This window comes from Protopterus annectens, chromosome 2.part0, assembly GCF_019279795.1.
Source record: "Protopterus annectens isolate FY-2018-M chromosome 2.part0, PAN1.0, whole genome shotgun sequence".
NCBI classification, from domain to species: domain Eukaryota; kingdom Metazoa; phylum Chordata; order Ceratodontiformes; family Protopteridae; genus Protopterus; species Protopterus annectens.
Window position 1 is genome coordinate 426885837 of NC_056728.1, and position 17500 is coordinate 426903336.

At 40.8% G+C, this 17500-nt stretch overlaps 1 protein-coding gene across 6 annotated transcripts in view; it reads right to left on the bottom strand.

The window, feature by feature from the left end:
• PRUNE2 (prune homolog 2 with BCH domain) overlaps positions 1–17500 on the bottom strand; it is a 1332432-nt gene that overhangs the window by 678391 nt on the left and 636541 nt on the right. For all 6 annotated transcript variants that reach the window (XM_044060866.1, XM_044060864.1, XM_044060863.1 and 3 more), the window contains exon 4: positions 5759–5935. In XM_044060866.1, coding sequence (XP_043916801.1) covers positions 5759–5935 — 177 coding nt within the window. The remainder of the gene's footprint in view (positions 1–5758; positions 5936–17500) is intronic.

A 17500-nucleotide genomic window follows, 5' to 3' on the forward strand; every position in this document is an offset into this window, starting at 1 on the left:
GCTATCTAATTATACACTGTAATATAGATACTAAATACAAATGATAGTATTTGACCAAGACAGCTAGGCCTTCTGGAGTGGCACCAAATAAATATAAGAACTCTGAAAGGTTAGATACTTTCTACAAGGTCCAGCCATATTAAAAGTTTTAAATAAATTTAAGAATACATAATAAAAGAACAAGAAAGTATTGAATATACTGCATATTTGCAGTAAATCACAGAGTTCAAATCACAGAAAATATTGAAATTAACAATGATGGACAAACTCATACAAATAAAGAAATACATGCTGTAAACTAAGCTTCACTATATTCCTGACTGAGTCTAGGAGAATTTACTGTTCCCAAATAACTTACCTGGGCAAGGAAAGATGAAATATGTGAGCAATCTTTCTAGTCAGGTTCCCAAACAGAATACTCAATACTCTGAGATTTCTCTTTGTAATATCTAAAATATAATTTCCAAGAGGACTGGCAGAATGACCTCATCTGGTCACCTGACTCTAGGTTCTCACAGTATTCCCCTTTGAAGTTGAGACAGGAATTTAGCATAGATGGCTACAATGCACATCTAAATATTTATGGCAGTGCTTGAGGCTTCCCCTCTTTTTAGTGAGTTAATGAACAAAGGTTTTTTCCAGACCTAGCATCTCCAGTCCTTTTCAGCACTGTGGTGTGCAGTTTTAATGGTTTAACAGCTCATTTACATTTCCCTTATTTTTCTTAAAGTAAGTGAGCTTCTACATTTAATTCAGTTGCAATATTACATGTACATTGCTTTTTATTCCAGCAGGGTGCACTGCTGATACATTTTAACAAGCAAACATCACAAATAGTCCAAAAGTCATATAAAGAGGATACACCAGGACAATTGAAGCCAACCAATATCCGAATATAAACTTTTATTGAGACAAGTTTAAAAATGAGTGAGCGCTTTCACGTCTCCTAGACGCTTCATCAGACTTAATTAACCATTACTACAACACATCTTTATATAGTAGTAGGGTAGTTCCTATTGGAGAACTAATATAATATTCAATCAGAAAGGTAATTAATTAATAAAAAACAAATGCAGGGTAGATAAGTCACTCTGTTGCTAGTGGGTGCAATACATTTTATGTAATCAACATAAAAACATATATAAAAAATACTAAAAAATATATCTATATAATTACAAAGGTGCCTGTGCATATCAAAACTTAATACAGAAACATATAAATGTAAAAATGAGAAAATACACATACTAATAAAACACTACAAAAAACTTTAAAAAACAGTATTTTATAGATTAAAAACTAATTACTTGTGTTTAAAAGGCCTGTCTGCCAAGAAAGGTCTCAAAGAAATTTTATCACTAAGGCTATGTCCTCTATCCGCTGCTAACTTAAGTTCATAGGTTCATAGGTTCATACTAGGCTATCTGCCCTAGAGCATTTATAAGCCTAGCCAGAATGTGTTTGGCTTTCGCCACCCATTTTAAATTTATTTTGCTATGCCCTTTTTCGAGGTTAGTATACTGTGCCTCTATCTAACAGTGACACAGAAGTGATACCCGGGGTAAACCTACGATCTCCCATCCACTCATCAAGATTCCTCTTGAAGAGAATCAATGAGGGACTCTGCCTAACCTGGACTGGGATTTTATTCCAGAGTGAAGGGAGCCTCTGGGTTATGAATCTGTCCCTCCAGCATGTCCTATTTATTTCAGAGCTGAGGTTCAAGTCTCGAGCGCGTAGCTCGATGGGATTTGGATTTTCTGAGGTGCAGCATGTCCATTAATTCCGGGTTGGACATGGCTTTATACGTCAGGCACAGATCGCCTCTGAACAGGCGGTATGCCACTGAGTAGAGCTGGAGTTTCTTTAACCGGGCAGCATATGGCATCTGTTTGAGCCCTTTGATCCTCTTGGTGAGGTACTTTTGGGGTCTTTCCAGTTGCTGCAGGTGTCTGGTAAGGTACATCCCAAAAGGGGCATTGTACTCAATTATGGGCCTGATGAGGGATGAGTAAAGAGGCACGATGACCTCCCTGATCTAGATGTGAATCCCTTCATGATTAGGTGGGCTATATAAAATGTTTTTCTAACCACTTTGGCCACATGGTTGTCAAATGAGAGATTGCTATCAACTTGGGTCCCCAGGTCCCTAATTACTTCTTCTGTACTTAATGGATTTCCACCTATGTGGTAATTTGTGGGCACTTTGTTTTTGCCAAAGGGGATGACTATACACTTTTTGGCATTTAGCTTGAGGCCATGGCACTGGCACCAGTTGTCTGTTTCTATGAGGCCCTTTTGGAGGATGCTTGTGTCGGCTGGAGAGTCGATTATGGCACCCAGTTTGCAGTCATCTGCGAACTTGGTCAGCCACAGTCCTTCCGTGTTGGCCTGTACCTCCGAGAAATATATACCGAACAAGAGAGGTCCCAGGACTGAGCCTTGTGGGACACCACTTGTAACTGGTTTGGAGTCTGACATGGCTCCAGCAATTCTAACCATGTGGGTTCTGTCCTTGAGCCAGTTTGCAATCCATCTAGTGACATAGGGGTTTATATTTAAGCTGGTGAGCTTATCTATAATGACCGAGTGGGGTATTGTATCGAAGGCTTTTGCGAGGTCCAGGTAGGCTGTGTGGACCACCTTCCCCTCGTCAATGGCCTTGGTGACTGTTTCAAAGAAATCAACCAGGTTTAAGAGGCAGGATCTGCCCTTAACAAAGCCGAACTGGGTAGGATCCAGTGTTTGTAGGTCCCCAATATCTTTATTTATGAGGTCCATGATGATCCTTTCCATAGCTTTGCAGACCAAGCTAGTTAGGCTTATGGGGCGATAGTTTCCAGGATCCATTGAGGCACCACCTTTATGGAGAGGGACCACTGTTGCTGTACGCCACTCTTTGGGCACATATCCTGTAGTAAGGCTGAGATTGAACAGTAGTTTTATGTTTGGGTTTAGCTTTTCTTTGAGTTCATGGAGGACACAGCCCGGGACACCATCTGGTCCCATTGATGCTGTGTTTTTTGCTTTGGAGAGGGCGGCTCTTACCTGAGCATCTGAGATGTCAGGGGGGCAGCACTCTGCTGGGATAGATATTTGCCCTTTTGGTGGGGAGGGGGGGAGAAGTTTGCGCTGAACCTGTCAGCTAAGATGTTGGCAATGTCTGTGGGTTCGGTGTATTTTTTGTCATTTTGGACTGATTCTGAGCATATCTGGGAATTACCACCCAGGTTCCTAACATAACTAAAGAAAGCCTTGTGATTATCCTTAGTGTCCTGTGCAATTTTTCTCTCGAAGCTGGCCTTAGACAATTTTATGTGTGCCCGTAGTTTTTTGCTAATACTGATCAGTGATGCCTTCCCTTTTTGGGATTTTGCTTTATCATTTAGTAGCTTCCTCCTTCTATTGTATAGTTTGTTTATGGCTGGGGTCCACCAGACAGGACGTCTGCCTTTGGAGGATTGGGTCTTGGTTTTATTTGGGATCGCATGATCCATGCATTCCTGAAGGTGTTCATAGAATGCGTTTATAAAGGATTCTGCGGTCTGGGCTGTATTTTCCACAGGCCCGGGGGCTTTGAAGGATTCCACCTCAGTTTTGAGGAGTGTAAAATCCATTTAATCTCTCTCTCTCTACATTATTACATATGCAGCCTAATCTCTCAGTCCTATAAACATGTTCCAACACTAGGAAACTAAAGGTATGTGTACTGTCTCTATGTAGCACATGATAGGCTAGTGCATTGGTCTCATCTTCTTTATTAATGGCATAAATATGTTCCCTAATGCACTCCCTTAGAGTTCTGGTGGTCATGCCTACATAAAAAACATTGACATTTATTACACTGAGTTAAATAAACCACATTCCTGGTTTTACAATCGGCATATTTAGTGAACTCATATCTTTTACCTGTTTCTGGATGTATGAATTCGTATGAATTCTTAATGTAACTACACTGATTACAGGTGCGACATGCTTGTGTAACTTTCCTTTGTGATCTCAAACCATCATGTCTATTATGATCATAACATAGTAACCTCTTCAGAGACTTCACAAGTAATTAGTTTTTAATCTATAAAATATTGTTTTTTAAAGTTTTTTGTAGTGTTTTATTAGTATGTGTATTTTCTCATTTTTACATTTATATGTTTCTGTATTACGTTTTGATATGCACAGGCACCTTTGTAATTATATACATATATTTTTTAGTATTTTTTATATATGTTTTTATGTTGATTATATAAAATGTATATCACCCACGAGCAACAGAGTGACTTATCTACCCTGCATTTGTTTTTTATTAATTAATTACCTTTCTGATTGAATATTATATTAGTTCTCCAATAGGAGCTATCCTACTACTATATAAAGATGTGTTGTAGTGATGGTTAATTAAGTCTGATGAAGCGTCCAGGAGACGTGAAAGCGCTCACTCATTTTTAAACTTGTCTCAATAAAAGTTTACATTCGGATATTGGTTGGCTTCGATTGTCCTGGTGTATCCTCTTTATATGACTTTTGGACTTTCTGCTTCTTTTGAAGGGGATACTTCATCCTGATTTGTGTTTGTTTTTTCAAACATCACAAATACATTTTCAGCACAAGCATCAGTGCAAATCAGTTTGATATACAAATGGCATACAGTCCTAATACATTTGTAATACAGGCATCTTGTGTAAATCAAAGTTTGATATACAAATGACATACTATTCTAATACAGTTGTAACAGAAGCATCTTGTACAAATCAGTTTGATATTCAAAGGACATATCATTCTTTGCAAAACTCCAGCTAGCTATGCTGGCACTTGGCCATATCATCACAGTGACTATGCACATTTTCACGAGTTAGGGCTGCTGTGCATATTTTATGTTGTGTGAGTCTTATATCCTTTTGTATTGTGTAATGGTACTGTCAGGGAAAGAGTTTTTAGTAACGTAATGTTTAGGGTTAAGGTTAGGACTAGTGTTAGGGTTAGGATTACAGTTAGGTTTAGCACAGATGAGCAAGGTGGCATGAGCCTTAGGAGGTGAAGTAGCCTGTGCATCCAGTGTTTTCTTATATTCAGAGATGACAATGTCAAACACTGGATTTATTGTTGTATGATATATATATATATATATATATATATATATATATATATATATATATATAAACATCTTCACATAAAGTAAGTGATGCACCTAGTCATATAACTATTTCTTGAATAAACTGCATCTTTTGTTTTTCTAAAAAACTAATTTCCCCACCCTCATAAGGATTTTCTTATGCCTATTTCACTTTATCTGAATTCAGTACTTGTTAATCACTGTCTCATTAGAAAGTCTATGAAAATCATCTGCAACCCTTTCTATAACATACATGTTTGTCTCTCTCCTGAGTCATGCTAGATTTTGTCTTCAGTTTGTGTTGCTCTCACAAAAAATTACTTTTGAAAAAGGGTATCTATTGGATTCAGAATTAAAGGACAATGGAAATAAAGATGAATGTTAGAATTATTTCATATGCCTGTAATTAATACATGTACTTCCTGACGATGGCCACTACAGAGACAGAAAATAGTCATGAAGAAATGCTCTAGTTTACTTTATGGGCAAGAGTAATAACATTAAATAATGCATATTGCATAACCAGGTCATAAAATAATGTAACAACAGGAAGATTGCATCTAATGCTATAATCAAAGAAGAAAAAATCTCCATTGTGGACATAAAATCAAACAGATTAAAAGTAAGATCAGATTTGTATTAAAAAATTCTTACCCCCATGGGAAAGGACTTTTTTGTAAGGATCAATCACTTTCATGTCAATTCTGTGTTCTTGCTCTCCAATAATTACTGTTCGCCATAGCCTGTTGTCGGACCTTTCTTCTTCTGCGGTATACTCTGGGATGGCATCTGTTTCCCCCTCAGTTACTTCTGTATTGGTAGGCTGCTCTTCTGAAAAAATAGTTTTAAAATCCATTAATCACAGTATGAATTGTAAAGCAAATGTTTCTCTCACTTTGGAGTCTATCGTCCCGATGTTGCCTTTAACAATAATACTTATATAGTAATTTTTGATAGTGTAAAATAACAATGATTTGTAGAAACAAACACTCTGCTGATAGATGGGGGACACTTAAGACAGGTAATGTGGATTTTGTCCCTACTTTTTATCTTGATTAATTTACATTAATGATTGTGAGAACTGGCATATATTAATAAAAGCAGAGGTGAAGGGTCCATTATTTGGCATTATATACCACAATAGGAAAGTGTTAGCATGTCAAAGTTACTCTTCCATATACAAGAAGAAAAATGTGCCCCATTAAAACAGCTATAAATTATACATAGCCTATGGAAAGTATTATAATGTGAATACCACATAAACCAATGCTAGCTAAAACACAAAAACTTTCCAGGTAATCCAAATTAATTGCAAAATTAATAAAAGTATCTAGATAGATAGATAATTATGTTTCCTAAAACAGAAGCCAGATACACAGAACATTTAAACATTTTTTGTACATAAATGTCTTGAAATCATTGAACACGCTAGATAACCTCTTTGTAAACATGACTTTGTAGAAATTTACCCTGCACTTCACAGCACCCTGTGTCTCTAATTAAAGTAACCCAAGGTCACGCCACATAATGGGTAAAATCATCTACTTTTTCTTACATTCTGTTATAATTATCATCAGACCCCTGTATTTTTACATTTGACAGATATGTTTATACAGTGATATTTTCTTTTAGACTGCTCAATATTCTTTCTTCTACCCAGGCTGTCCTTTGTCTGTGCTCCTTATCTTTCCAGATTGTGTCTCCTTTTTATGGAATATATATGTTTCTAGAAGATACTACACCTACCGATCTTGTTAGTCCTAGATATTCCTGCTAATTGTGCTATAGAGCATGCATATCAGAACCTCCTTCCTTATACCTTAAACTACAAACTACCATGATTATAAAGTTCCCCTTATTGCAGATCAAAGAAAAGTTTTAGAGTGCTGCCTAAGCAATGAGACTACATGTTGTTCATCAAGGGGAAACACTTTTACAGTCATTTATGCACACTATAAAATGCTGCCAGATCTTCACCTGTGTGGACGTGCAGCAATTTGTAAAGGTGCCCAAGAACACCAATAGCTAACTGAAGTGACAGATGGTAGAACAGAGGAAGTCTATCTCAAAGGATGATGAGTATCAAGATGAAAGTGACCATATCTTGTAAAATAAACTCTCAGGATGAGAGTGTCTACATCTTGTAAAATAAACTCTCAGGATGAGAGTGTCTACATCTTGTAAAATAAACTCTCAGGATGAGAGTGTCTACATCTTGTAAAATAAACTCTCAGGATGAGAGTGTCTACATCTTGAAAATAAACTCTCAGGATGAGAGTGTCTACATCTTGAAAATAAACTCTCAGGATGAGAGTGTCTACATCTTGTAAAATAAACTCTCAGGATGAGAGTGTCTACATCTTGTAAAATAAACTCTCAGCATGAGAGTGTCTACATCTTGTAAAATAAACTCTCAGGATGAGAGTGTCTACATCTTGTAAAATAAACTCTCAGGATGAGAGTGTCTACATCTTGTAAAATAAACTCTCAGGATGAGAGTGTCTACATCTTGAAAATAAACTCTCAGGATGAGAGTGTCTACATCTTGAAAATAAACTCTCAGGATGAGAGTGTCTACATCTTGTAAAATAAACTCTCAGGATGAGAGTGTCTACATCTTGTAAAATAAACTCTCAGGATGAGAGTGTCTACATCTTGTAAAATAAACTCTCAGGATGAGAGTGTCTACATCTTGAAAATAAACTCTCAGGATGAGAGTGTCTACATCTTGTAAAATAAACTCTCAGGATGAGAGTGTCTACATCTTGAAAATAAACTCTCAGGATGAGAGTGTCTACATCTTGAAAATAAACTCTCAGGATGAGAGTGTCTACATCTTGTAAAATAAACTCTCAGGATGAGAGTGTCTACATCTTGTAAAATAAACTCTCAGGATGAGAGTGTCTACATCTTGTAAAATAAACTCTCAGGATGAGAGTGTCTACATCTTGTAAAATAAACTCTCAGGATGAGAGTGTCTACATCTTGAAAATAAACTCTCAGGATGAGAGTGTCTACATCTTGAAAATAAACTCTCAGGATGAGAGTGTCTACATCTTGTAAAATAAACTCTCAGGATGAGAGTGTCTACATCTTGTAAAATAAACTCTCAGGATGAGAGTGTCTACATCTTGTAAAATAAACTCTCAGGATGAGAGTGTCTACATCTTGTAAAATAAACTCTCAGGATGAGAGTGTCTACATCTTGTAAAATAAACTCTCAGGACGAGTCACTATATCTTGTAAAAAAAAAAAAAACTCACAGGGCAAGAGTGACTTTATCTTGTAAAATAAAATCACAGGACAAGAATGACTATATCTTGTAAAAATAAACTCCCAGAACGAGAGTCACTATATCTTGAAAAATAAACTCTCACGACGAGACTCAACATATCGTGTAAAATGAACTTACAGGATGAGAGTGACTATTTATTGTAATATAAACTCATAGGATGAGAGTGACTATTTATTGTAATATAAACTCACAGGATGAGAGTGACTATTTATTGTAATATAAACTCACAGGATGAGAGTGACTATTTATTGTAATATAAACTCACAGGATGAGAGTCACTATATCTTGCAAAATAAACTCAGCAGTGTCCATTCCTGCATATTTACTTTCTTGTAAGACATATTGCAGAGGAAATTGCTGTGAAGTCTTCTATGGACATAAAGTGACTCCTGATTGTGCACTCATACCAGTTTTATTGTTGGGTGACAAGGCTGTTAATATCCAATTATAGATAGTTTCTACCACATCTTGCTAATTCTGGTTGTTAAATTGGGATCGGTGCACACAGTAATGATCCCGGTGGGTTTGTTCTCCTTTTTATACTCATTGTTTGGTACTTGATGTTGTCATGCACGCTTCCCTTGTATGCTAAGTTATTTTTGTCCTTCTTCACTGCAATGCATCCTTTGCCTTATGGCTATATGGCAGAATAAACTGGCAAAAAAGTTGTTTTATTTTAATTTAGGTTATGTGGGTGGTGAAAAGAGAAATGCTACATTTTAAGAATTGTTTTACTGCTCCAAGGCATACACACAGTTGCTTTAATTTTCATTGGTCTTTCCACTTGGTAATTAAGAGGGAGTAGGTCAACGTTTGAGTTGCAAAGTATGTTAGATATTTGTAGTGCACTGGATAGTGCATAGTGTTGTCACCTCACACATCAAGAGGTTCCCCAGTTTGATTCTAGTCTGGGGTGTCTTCTTTTAGGAGTTTGCATGTCCTCCATGTTTGCATGGGTTTCCTCCTGGTGGTCTGGTTTCCTCCCACATTCCAAAGACATGCAGTTGGTGGATTTGACACTCTATACTGGCCACAGGTGTGAGTGCGCATGTGAGTGTTTGGTGTGGAAGAGCTACTGTGCCAGGGCTAGCCACCTGGTGGTGTAAACCTTGGCTCTAGATGATTGTCACTGTTAAAGTGACACTCTGACCTCATGTGCAAAAATGGGAAAAGAGGTTGTGAATGGATGGATGGATTTTATGAGGTAAAAATTATTTTGCTGATTGCATTACCTTTTTTAAAAGATGTAATGTACTGGTTAGTGAATTGTAAAGGTTCTACCTCTGCTTTACTGCAAAACAAAACTACTTGTGTCTTGCGCATGGGCAGCGGAGCATAAATAGAACATAAAATGAACAATACAATCCCTATGGTTGCAAATATGATGCTACACTGGAATGCCTAAGTCTCTTCTCTAAATATGTGACAAATGTGAGATTAGGGTTGGTGGGGTGAAGTGGCAGTAGCTGGAAGTTAGCTGTATAGAAGCCAAAAAAAAAATATTAAAAAAATACTTATTTCTGATAGCATGGGTATACTGTTGCACAACACACACACACACACACACACACACACACACACACACACACACACACACACACACACACACACACACTTTTTTCCCTTTGCAGTAGCAAGCCAAAAATGAGTAGCACACGACAGACACCAGGGTCCGGAGAAGTAACAAAAAAAAGAAGTTATGTACTCACCATAACGTTCCATCTGAGTTGTTATTTTTCACTTGTCTTCAACCTTTGGGTTCCCAGATCTGGCACAGATCCGACAGCTGCATACCCAGCATCTTGATCAAGTTCCAAGCTCCTCTCCTACCCACAATGCCTCTGTCTCCTTCCATCCTTCAGATCGAGATTGCTGCCAAACCTAGCATCACCCCTGACCCAAAACCTTGTCCCATGCCAAAGAATCCGTAAAAAGGAGGTAATAGGCATCCTTGTGATGACCATATCCTCTACCTGTTAGACCACCACTCAGTGTATATAAGGCAGGGGGAAGGAGGGAGGGCTGGTTGAAGACAAATGAAGAACAACAACTCAGATGGTACGTTATGGTGAGTACATAACTTTTTTATCTGAAGTTGCTGTCTTCATTTGGTCTTCAACCTATGGAACAGAGTCCCCAACTACTAAACACCTGGGAGGCCCTCATGGAAGGATATTCTGGTGCACAGCAATGCCAAAGGATGCCTTATTCCTGGATATGATCTCCAACTTGTAGTGCGAGAAAAGGTATGAGGTGAAGCCCAGGTAGCCACAGAACAAACATCATCTATTGAAACTCTGGACCAGAAGGGTGCTGAAGTAGCCCTAGACCTGGTGGAGTGTGCCTTACTTGACCTGGTGGAGTTAATCTCTTAGTAGAATATGGCAACAAAATACACTGGGAAATCCAATGGGCAATGATGACCTTAGATACTGATTTCCGTAAGAAGGGTTTAGAGTAGGATACGAAGAGTTGGTCAGACTTACGGAAAATTATAGCCCTGTGTAAATAGAAATGCAACTGTCTGTGCACATCCAACAAGTGCAATTTACATTCTCCCTTGTTTTGGAAATATTGGAAAAAGACCGGCAGATTAATAACCTGATTAATATTGGATTTTGAAGCTACCTTAGGAAGAAAGGTGGGATTAGTATGCAAGAATACCCTATCCTTATGAAAAATCATATAAGGTGGTTTGACTGACAGTGCTTGGAGTTCCGAAACCCTTCTGGCAGAAGTAATAACCCACAAGAAGGCTGTCTTCCAGGACAAAATGTGCAGATCCACAGAAGCTGCGGGTTCCAAAGGAGGTGAAACCAATGCCTGTAAAATCAGTGTAGGATCCCATGGCAGTGTAGGGTCCTTGATCGGTGGCCGTAGAAGAAAGTTGCCTTTTAGGAAGGTTTTACATAGCTTAGAAGAAGCTAAGAAAGCCATATTATGCCCCACATGAAAATCAGAAATTGCTGCAAGTTGAATCTAGACTGTAGAAAAACTAGCACCTTGTTGGAAGATCTCTGCTAGGAATTCCAAAACCGAGGAAACTGGAGCAGTGAAGGAATCTATGGTGTGTTGTGTGGCCCAAATCGAAAAACGTTTCCATTTACTGGAGTATACCTTTCTGGTGGAAGATCTGTGAGCAGCCACAGGATCCTTTTGACAGCTGAAGATAAAATGGGAGTCTTGACACTCAGGGGAACTGGAGCAGACAGGCAGTAAGCTTCAGATTGCCCAGGTCTGGGTGGGAAATCCCCAAAGGATAAGAAATGAGATCCGGAACTGGATGCAACAACCATGGTGGAGCCACCAGATGAGATCACAGAGTGGGAAACCAGACTTGGTGAGGCCAGAATGGGGCAGTGAGGATTACTAGGCTCCCCAGCCAGTGAGCTTTCTGAAGGAATTTTGGAATTAAGGGTAGAGGAGGGTAGGCATACAGGAGAGTGGGGGGCCAAGCATGGAACAGAGCATCTCTGGGGACTTCCCCCAGAGGGGTGTTCAGAGCTTGCAATGCTAGAAGCACTGCCCTGATTTCCAGGATGTTGATATGCAATTTGGTCTTGTAAGGGAACCACATGCTTTGAACTGTCCTCCCCGAGCTGTGCCCCCCCCCCACTCTAGCAGGGAGGTGTCCATGGTCACTGTAACCCAGGAGAATGCAGAGAGAAAGGAATGACCCCAAAGAAGGTCCAGAGAATGCAACCACCACAGAAGAGAGTTCCTGCACACCTGAGAGACTCAGACAGGGTGAAACAATGGAAGGTCTAACATGGACCATTGGACTGCAAGAGTCCACTGAAAGAACCTGCATGTGAAAGTGCGCCAGAGGCAAGAGATTGATCATGACCACCATGGACCCCACCACCCTTAATATTATTTCTGCCATCAACAGTTGGGCTTGAAGGACGTCCAGGATGTGAAGTTTCAGTGACTGTATCCTCTCCAAGGTAAGAAAGACCTTGGTTTGAATTATGTCCAACCGAGCCCCTATGAAATGTAATACCTGAACTGGGGCCAGTGAAGACTTGCTGAGATTGATGGTGATGCCCAACTGCTGGGCTAGGTGAAGAAAGTAATCCCTCACTAGACAGAGCTGATGCCTGGAAGGGGCAGTGAGGAGCCAGTTGCTCAGGTAAGGGAAGACCTGTATGCCCTGGAGTCTCAGGTGAGGCGCTACTACTGCCATCACTTTGGTGAACACCCTGGGGGCTGTGGTGAGACCAAAGGGGAGCTCCCAAAACTGATAATGATTGGGTCCCAGCCAGAAGCGGAGGAACCTCCAAGTGTGCCTGTCCATTTTGATGTGGTAGTATGCATCCTGGAGGTCGATTGAGCACATCCATTCATTCATCTGCAGGAAGGGTAGGATAGACTGAAGGGTGACCATCCGGAATTTCATCTTGGCCACTGACAGGTTCATGGTGGATAGATACAGAATTGGTCTTTGGTCCCCCGTGTTTTTTGGCACTAAAAAGAACCTGGAATAAATGCTTAATCCAGACTAGGCTTGAGGGACATGTTGGATGACCCATTTTTCTAGCAGCTTTGAAATTTTCAGTGCTGCATCCTCCCTGTCCACAGATGGAACATCTGGGAGGTGTCTGGGTGGTAGAGGTGACCTTAAAAAGGGGATTGAATAGCCTCTTGATATAATTTGCAACACCCAATGGTCTTCTGTGATGGACTCTCAAGCCGTTATGTGTAGCGACAAGCAGCTCCCCACTGGCTCCAGAAACTAACAATCGGGCAACCCTTCAGGGCTGCTGCATGGGTCTGTCCAAGAAAGGTTCTCTAGACCCTTGATTTCTTGGACCCCTCTGCCTCTAGGGTGGCGTCTGTCAAATCCCCCCCTGCCCTGGGGGGAAGGTGAGTCCTGAGTATCCTAGGAGAAACTCTGAGATTTTCAGAACCACATCTTCTTGATCCCTCACTGATTCCTGGAAAAGGATCACTGAGGGGCTGAAAAGCAGATCCTGATGGCAGACAGAGTCTTCCCGTCCTTCTCAATCTGGACTAGGGTGTCACGTACTGTCTTCCCAAAAAGGGAGGAACCATTGTACACCTTAGAGGATTCCTAAAAGGCACACAACTGGAGCCAGGCGTGACTTCTGGTGGCAACGCAAGTGCCGGCAGCTCTAGCAGTGCTTTGCATTGCATGGGAGAGGAGACCCATAGAGGCATTAGCAACAGATGTCAGGGTGGTCATTCAAGAGGAGAACACTTTCTTGTCCTCCGCTAACATGGACCCCGCGGTAGACTCAGCGACCTCCTTGACCAGGTCTCGCTGAAGTGTAATCACATGTTCCAGGTAGTTCAGTGCCTGGACAGAGAAGATTGCTGAAACATACACCCGCTTCCCAAAATGATCCATCATCATGGACTCTCGGTCTGGAGGCTGGACCATAGAGCACTCCTGAGCAAGCTCCTTCTTAGTGGCAGATGCCACCACTATGGCATCAACCGGGGATCCTTTGTGCCAATAGGTCCTGTCCAAAGGGGGGCTCAAAACTTTGTCAGGGCACTTGGGAATGGGTTCCACTGTGTCTGGTTCCTTCCACGCCCAAAATGTAATCCGATCCACAAAGGGATCCATGGGAGGGGACACCGAGGAAGTAGCGGGTCCTGCTCCAAAAGCCTCCAGGAACACTGATTCTTCTGGGTTAGGTTTCTGGACAGAACATCCCCCACGCTGGCATAGGATTTTCATGATGTCTCCAAAGGAGACACCCTCGGGGGGTGACCGGGGGGAACCTTCCCTTTCTCCAAATCGGTGTCTTCGTTGAGTGACTCTGGTGGGGAGTCCAAGTGCCTCCTTTTGCATGTGTCTTTGTGAGGAGCCTCCTCAGTGGGGGATTCTGAGGAGGACTCATCAATGGCTTGCTGCACCCAAGAGGGGGTGGCCTGGGGCACCGAGGTGGCACGCTGTCCCGAAGATGGCAGGATGGTCGGACACACACCAGAAACAGAGAGAGCCAGGATGGACTCTGAAGATGAGATAGTCAAGGGTCTCAATGGAATTAAGAGGACCCTCTCCACCACATCGAAAGCCAAAGTGGAACAGACTTACTGAGAAGGGGAGATGGTCGAGGCCATATCCCTCCGACCCAACGGGGGAGTCAGAGTCGAGCCTATAGGGGCCAAGATGCCTAGGGAAGGCTCTGCTCTGAAAAGGCTCAGAGCCGACACCATCCCTTCAGATCTGGTGCCAAGGCTATGGCTCCAAGAGCCAGACGGATCCAAGCAAGTCGGATCTGACCTGCTCAAGGCCATATCTGGATGTCGAGGTACAAGGTACCATCGGAGCTGCCCCCTCGATGCAGAGTGTCCTCAGATCCAAGGGCTCCAAAACAAGGGGCCAGATCAGAGAAGGAGATATAGGGATGAACACAGATTGCATGCCCCCAGCTCTGGAGGGAGAGGGGTGGGTAAAACTTCCAACTGTATCTGGGTGCGGATAAACTTCCGCATCATCCTGTCCATCTCTGCTTCTGAAAAGATGCAGGTGGAATGAGATGAGGAGGCCACCAACACTGCCCTGGAGTGGTGGTGAGGGGAAGCCTGCGCCAGCAACCAGGAATGAAGCTCCTCCGGCTCTGGGGAAAACCGGGGAGAACAGAGCCAGGGGGAACTCCGACCTTGTGGCCAACCTAACTTTGGGAGGAGGGCCTGCTGTACTCGAGCAATCTGGGGATCACTTCTTAGGCCTATCCCTGTGCGTAGCAGGCTTATCTCCATCCCCAGGTCTCTTGGTGGGAGGTTGACTCCCAAAAGTTGGGGCGGAGACAGCAAAAGAGACAGATGCAGAAGAGGCCTGTGCCTTGGCAAAAAGAGATGAAAGGAGCCCTTTTAAAATTAACGTATTCCTCCTGTCCATCACTGCTCAAGGATTAAACCCAGCACAGATGGAACAGGAGGTCTCTAAATAGGCTGCCCCCAGGCATACCATGTACAGAATGTGGCCATCAGATGGGGGGAGCTTATGTTCACACTCCATACACTTTCGAAACCTGGTTTTCAGTGCCTCAGACATGGCAAGAAACCCAACAAAAAGCCCCACACACATAGGCACACACACGCTCAAGGAAAAGGGAAAAAGAAGGGAAGTTTTTTTTTTTTTTTTAAACCGACATGAACGCGTGGTAGGGTAGGGAAGGAAAAATAGAAAAGGTAAACTTTAAAAGAAAAAAATTAGCAAAAAAGGGGAAATAAGATAAATCTTACCTAAACAGAAGTTTGGAGCAACAGATTGTGATGCAAGCATGAACTGCGGCAAATGAGATCTGAAGGAATGAAGGAGACAGAGGCATTGTGGGTAGGGGAGGATCTTGGAGCTCAGATCAAGATGTTGGGTATGCAACCGTCAGATCCGTGCTGGATCTGGAAACCCACAGGTTGAAGACCAAATGAAGACAACAACTTCAGAAGATCAAACTTTTATTAACCCAAGCAGAAACAGACCTTAGTGTCTCTTATTTGAATGGTATGCAATAAGCATTAAAGTTTGTTACTGATTGGGTTAGTAAGTTTATGTTATTACTTCAACGGCCTATGTGGTTTGTGTTTTTTGACATAATGCATGTCTACGGCTTTTCACTCTCAAGAAAATAAAGAAGTAATGTTACTACACTATATATACTATATTTAAATAATCAATCATGCAGTCACTCACTCACTCACACACTTATACATTCACACACTCCCTCACCTGTCATTTATTTTTTTAACATTCTACGTCCTAACTTTTTTTCTCACACTGGTATTCTTTAATGCTGTAGATATTTTAATGCCTGTTTTACTCTGTGCCAATGGGATAGAAATGAGATATCCTGCACTCCTTTCCTTTCACATATAGAAATTAAAGCACTATAAGTGAGCACTAAGAACTTAATTAGCTGTAAACAAAAGGCTCATGCATTCTGAAAGCACATGCAGCTTGTATTGGAAATCTGTTATTTTAAAGTATTAATGTCTGGTCTGTTTCCTAGAATATTCTACGAAAACTTAACACTTTCTATGTAAGGGGTATTCAAGTGTGCTTTATGTTTAAGTAATAAGTGTTTTTATATATACTTTGTAGCTTCTAATAAGAAGTACTGAAGCAGTAACCACACAAGCAGTTTATCAGCCTGGCTTCCATTTTATAAGCAGCTGTAGTTGTCCCTTAATTCCAAAGAGAATAAACTGAAAATTAATTTTCCCTAAGGAAATGCACTTAGTGTCATGTGTAATAGTCAGCAGGAGTTTAGTACAATTAACCAATGTGCATATTTTAACTTATACCTTCTTACAACAACCATGTTTACATTCAGTTACGATTAATTCAGTTATTTATGATGTACTTCTGTCATCAGATGAAGCTGTTACCAAGACAGAAATAAGGCAAGGGAGCAATCCGCTATTTAAACCTATAATTTTAGTTTGAACTACTACAATCTGCTCTGCTTTGCTTTCTTTAGTGAATTAGCATTTAGTTTAGCATTAAGCCACCAAATGACAAACTTGTGTACTGCATCAGTAAAAATCTGGTCTGTGACTAAACTTTCCAGGGAGATTTATGTGCATGTACACCATTAGCATTAACAAAAAAATCCACTAGCTAATAAAAGTTCAACAGTGAGGGAGTATAACATAGTTGCAAAGCAGCGTGCCCATCCTGCCAACTGAAAACTGGTCAAATCAATAAGAATTAATTGCCAATCAGCTGTTGTATAACAGCCCATTTATGTCACTTGTACAGATATTAGGGATGTCTTATATGAATAAAATAGCATATGATTCTCTTTCACCAATTATTCCTTTAACTCACTTTTCACCACATACCATTACCCTTTGGATCATGTTAATTAGTCAGTGGCAGAGTTCAAACTGTTTAATTGGTTTGCTGAAACAAATGGTTGCACAGTACAAGAATGAACAGAATGTACATTATTTGTTTACTGAGCAGCATAATGTAACACGAGCTTAAATATTATTACACATTAGAAAAAAGATTTACCATTTAAGATGTATTTTTGAGCAAATAAGTCATGATTAGCTAAGGAAACTGATACATTTACCCACAACTGGTATACAGGTAAAGTCTGAGTGGACAATATCATCTC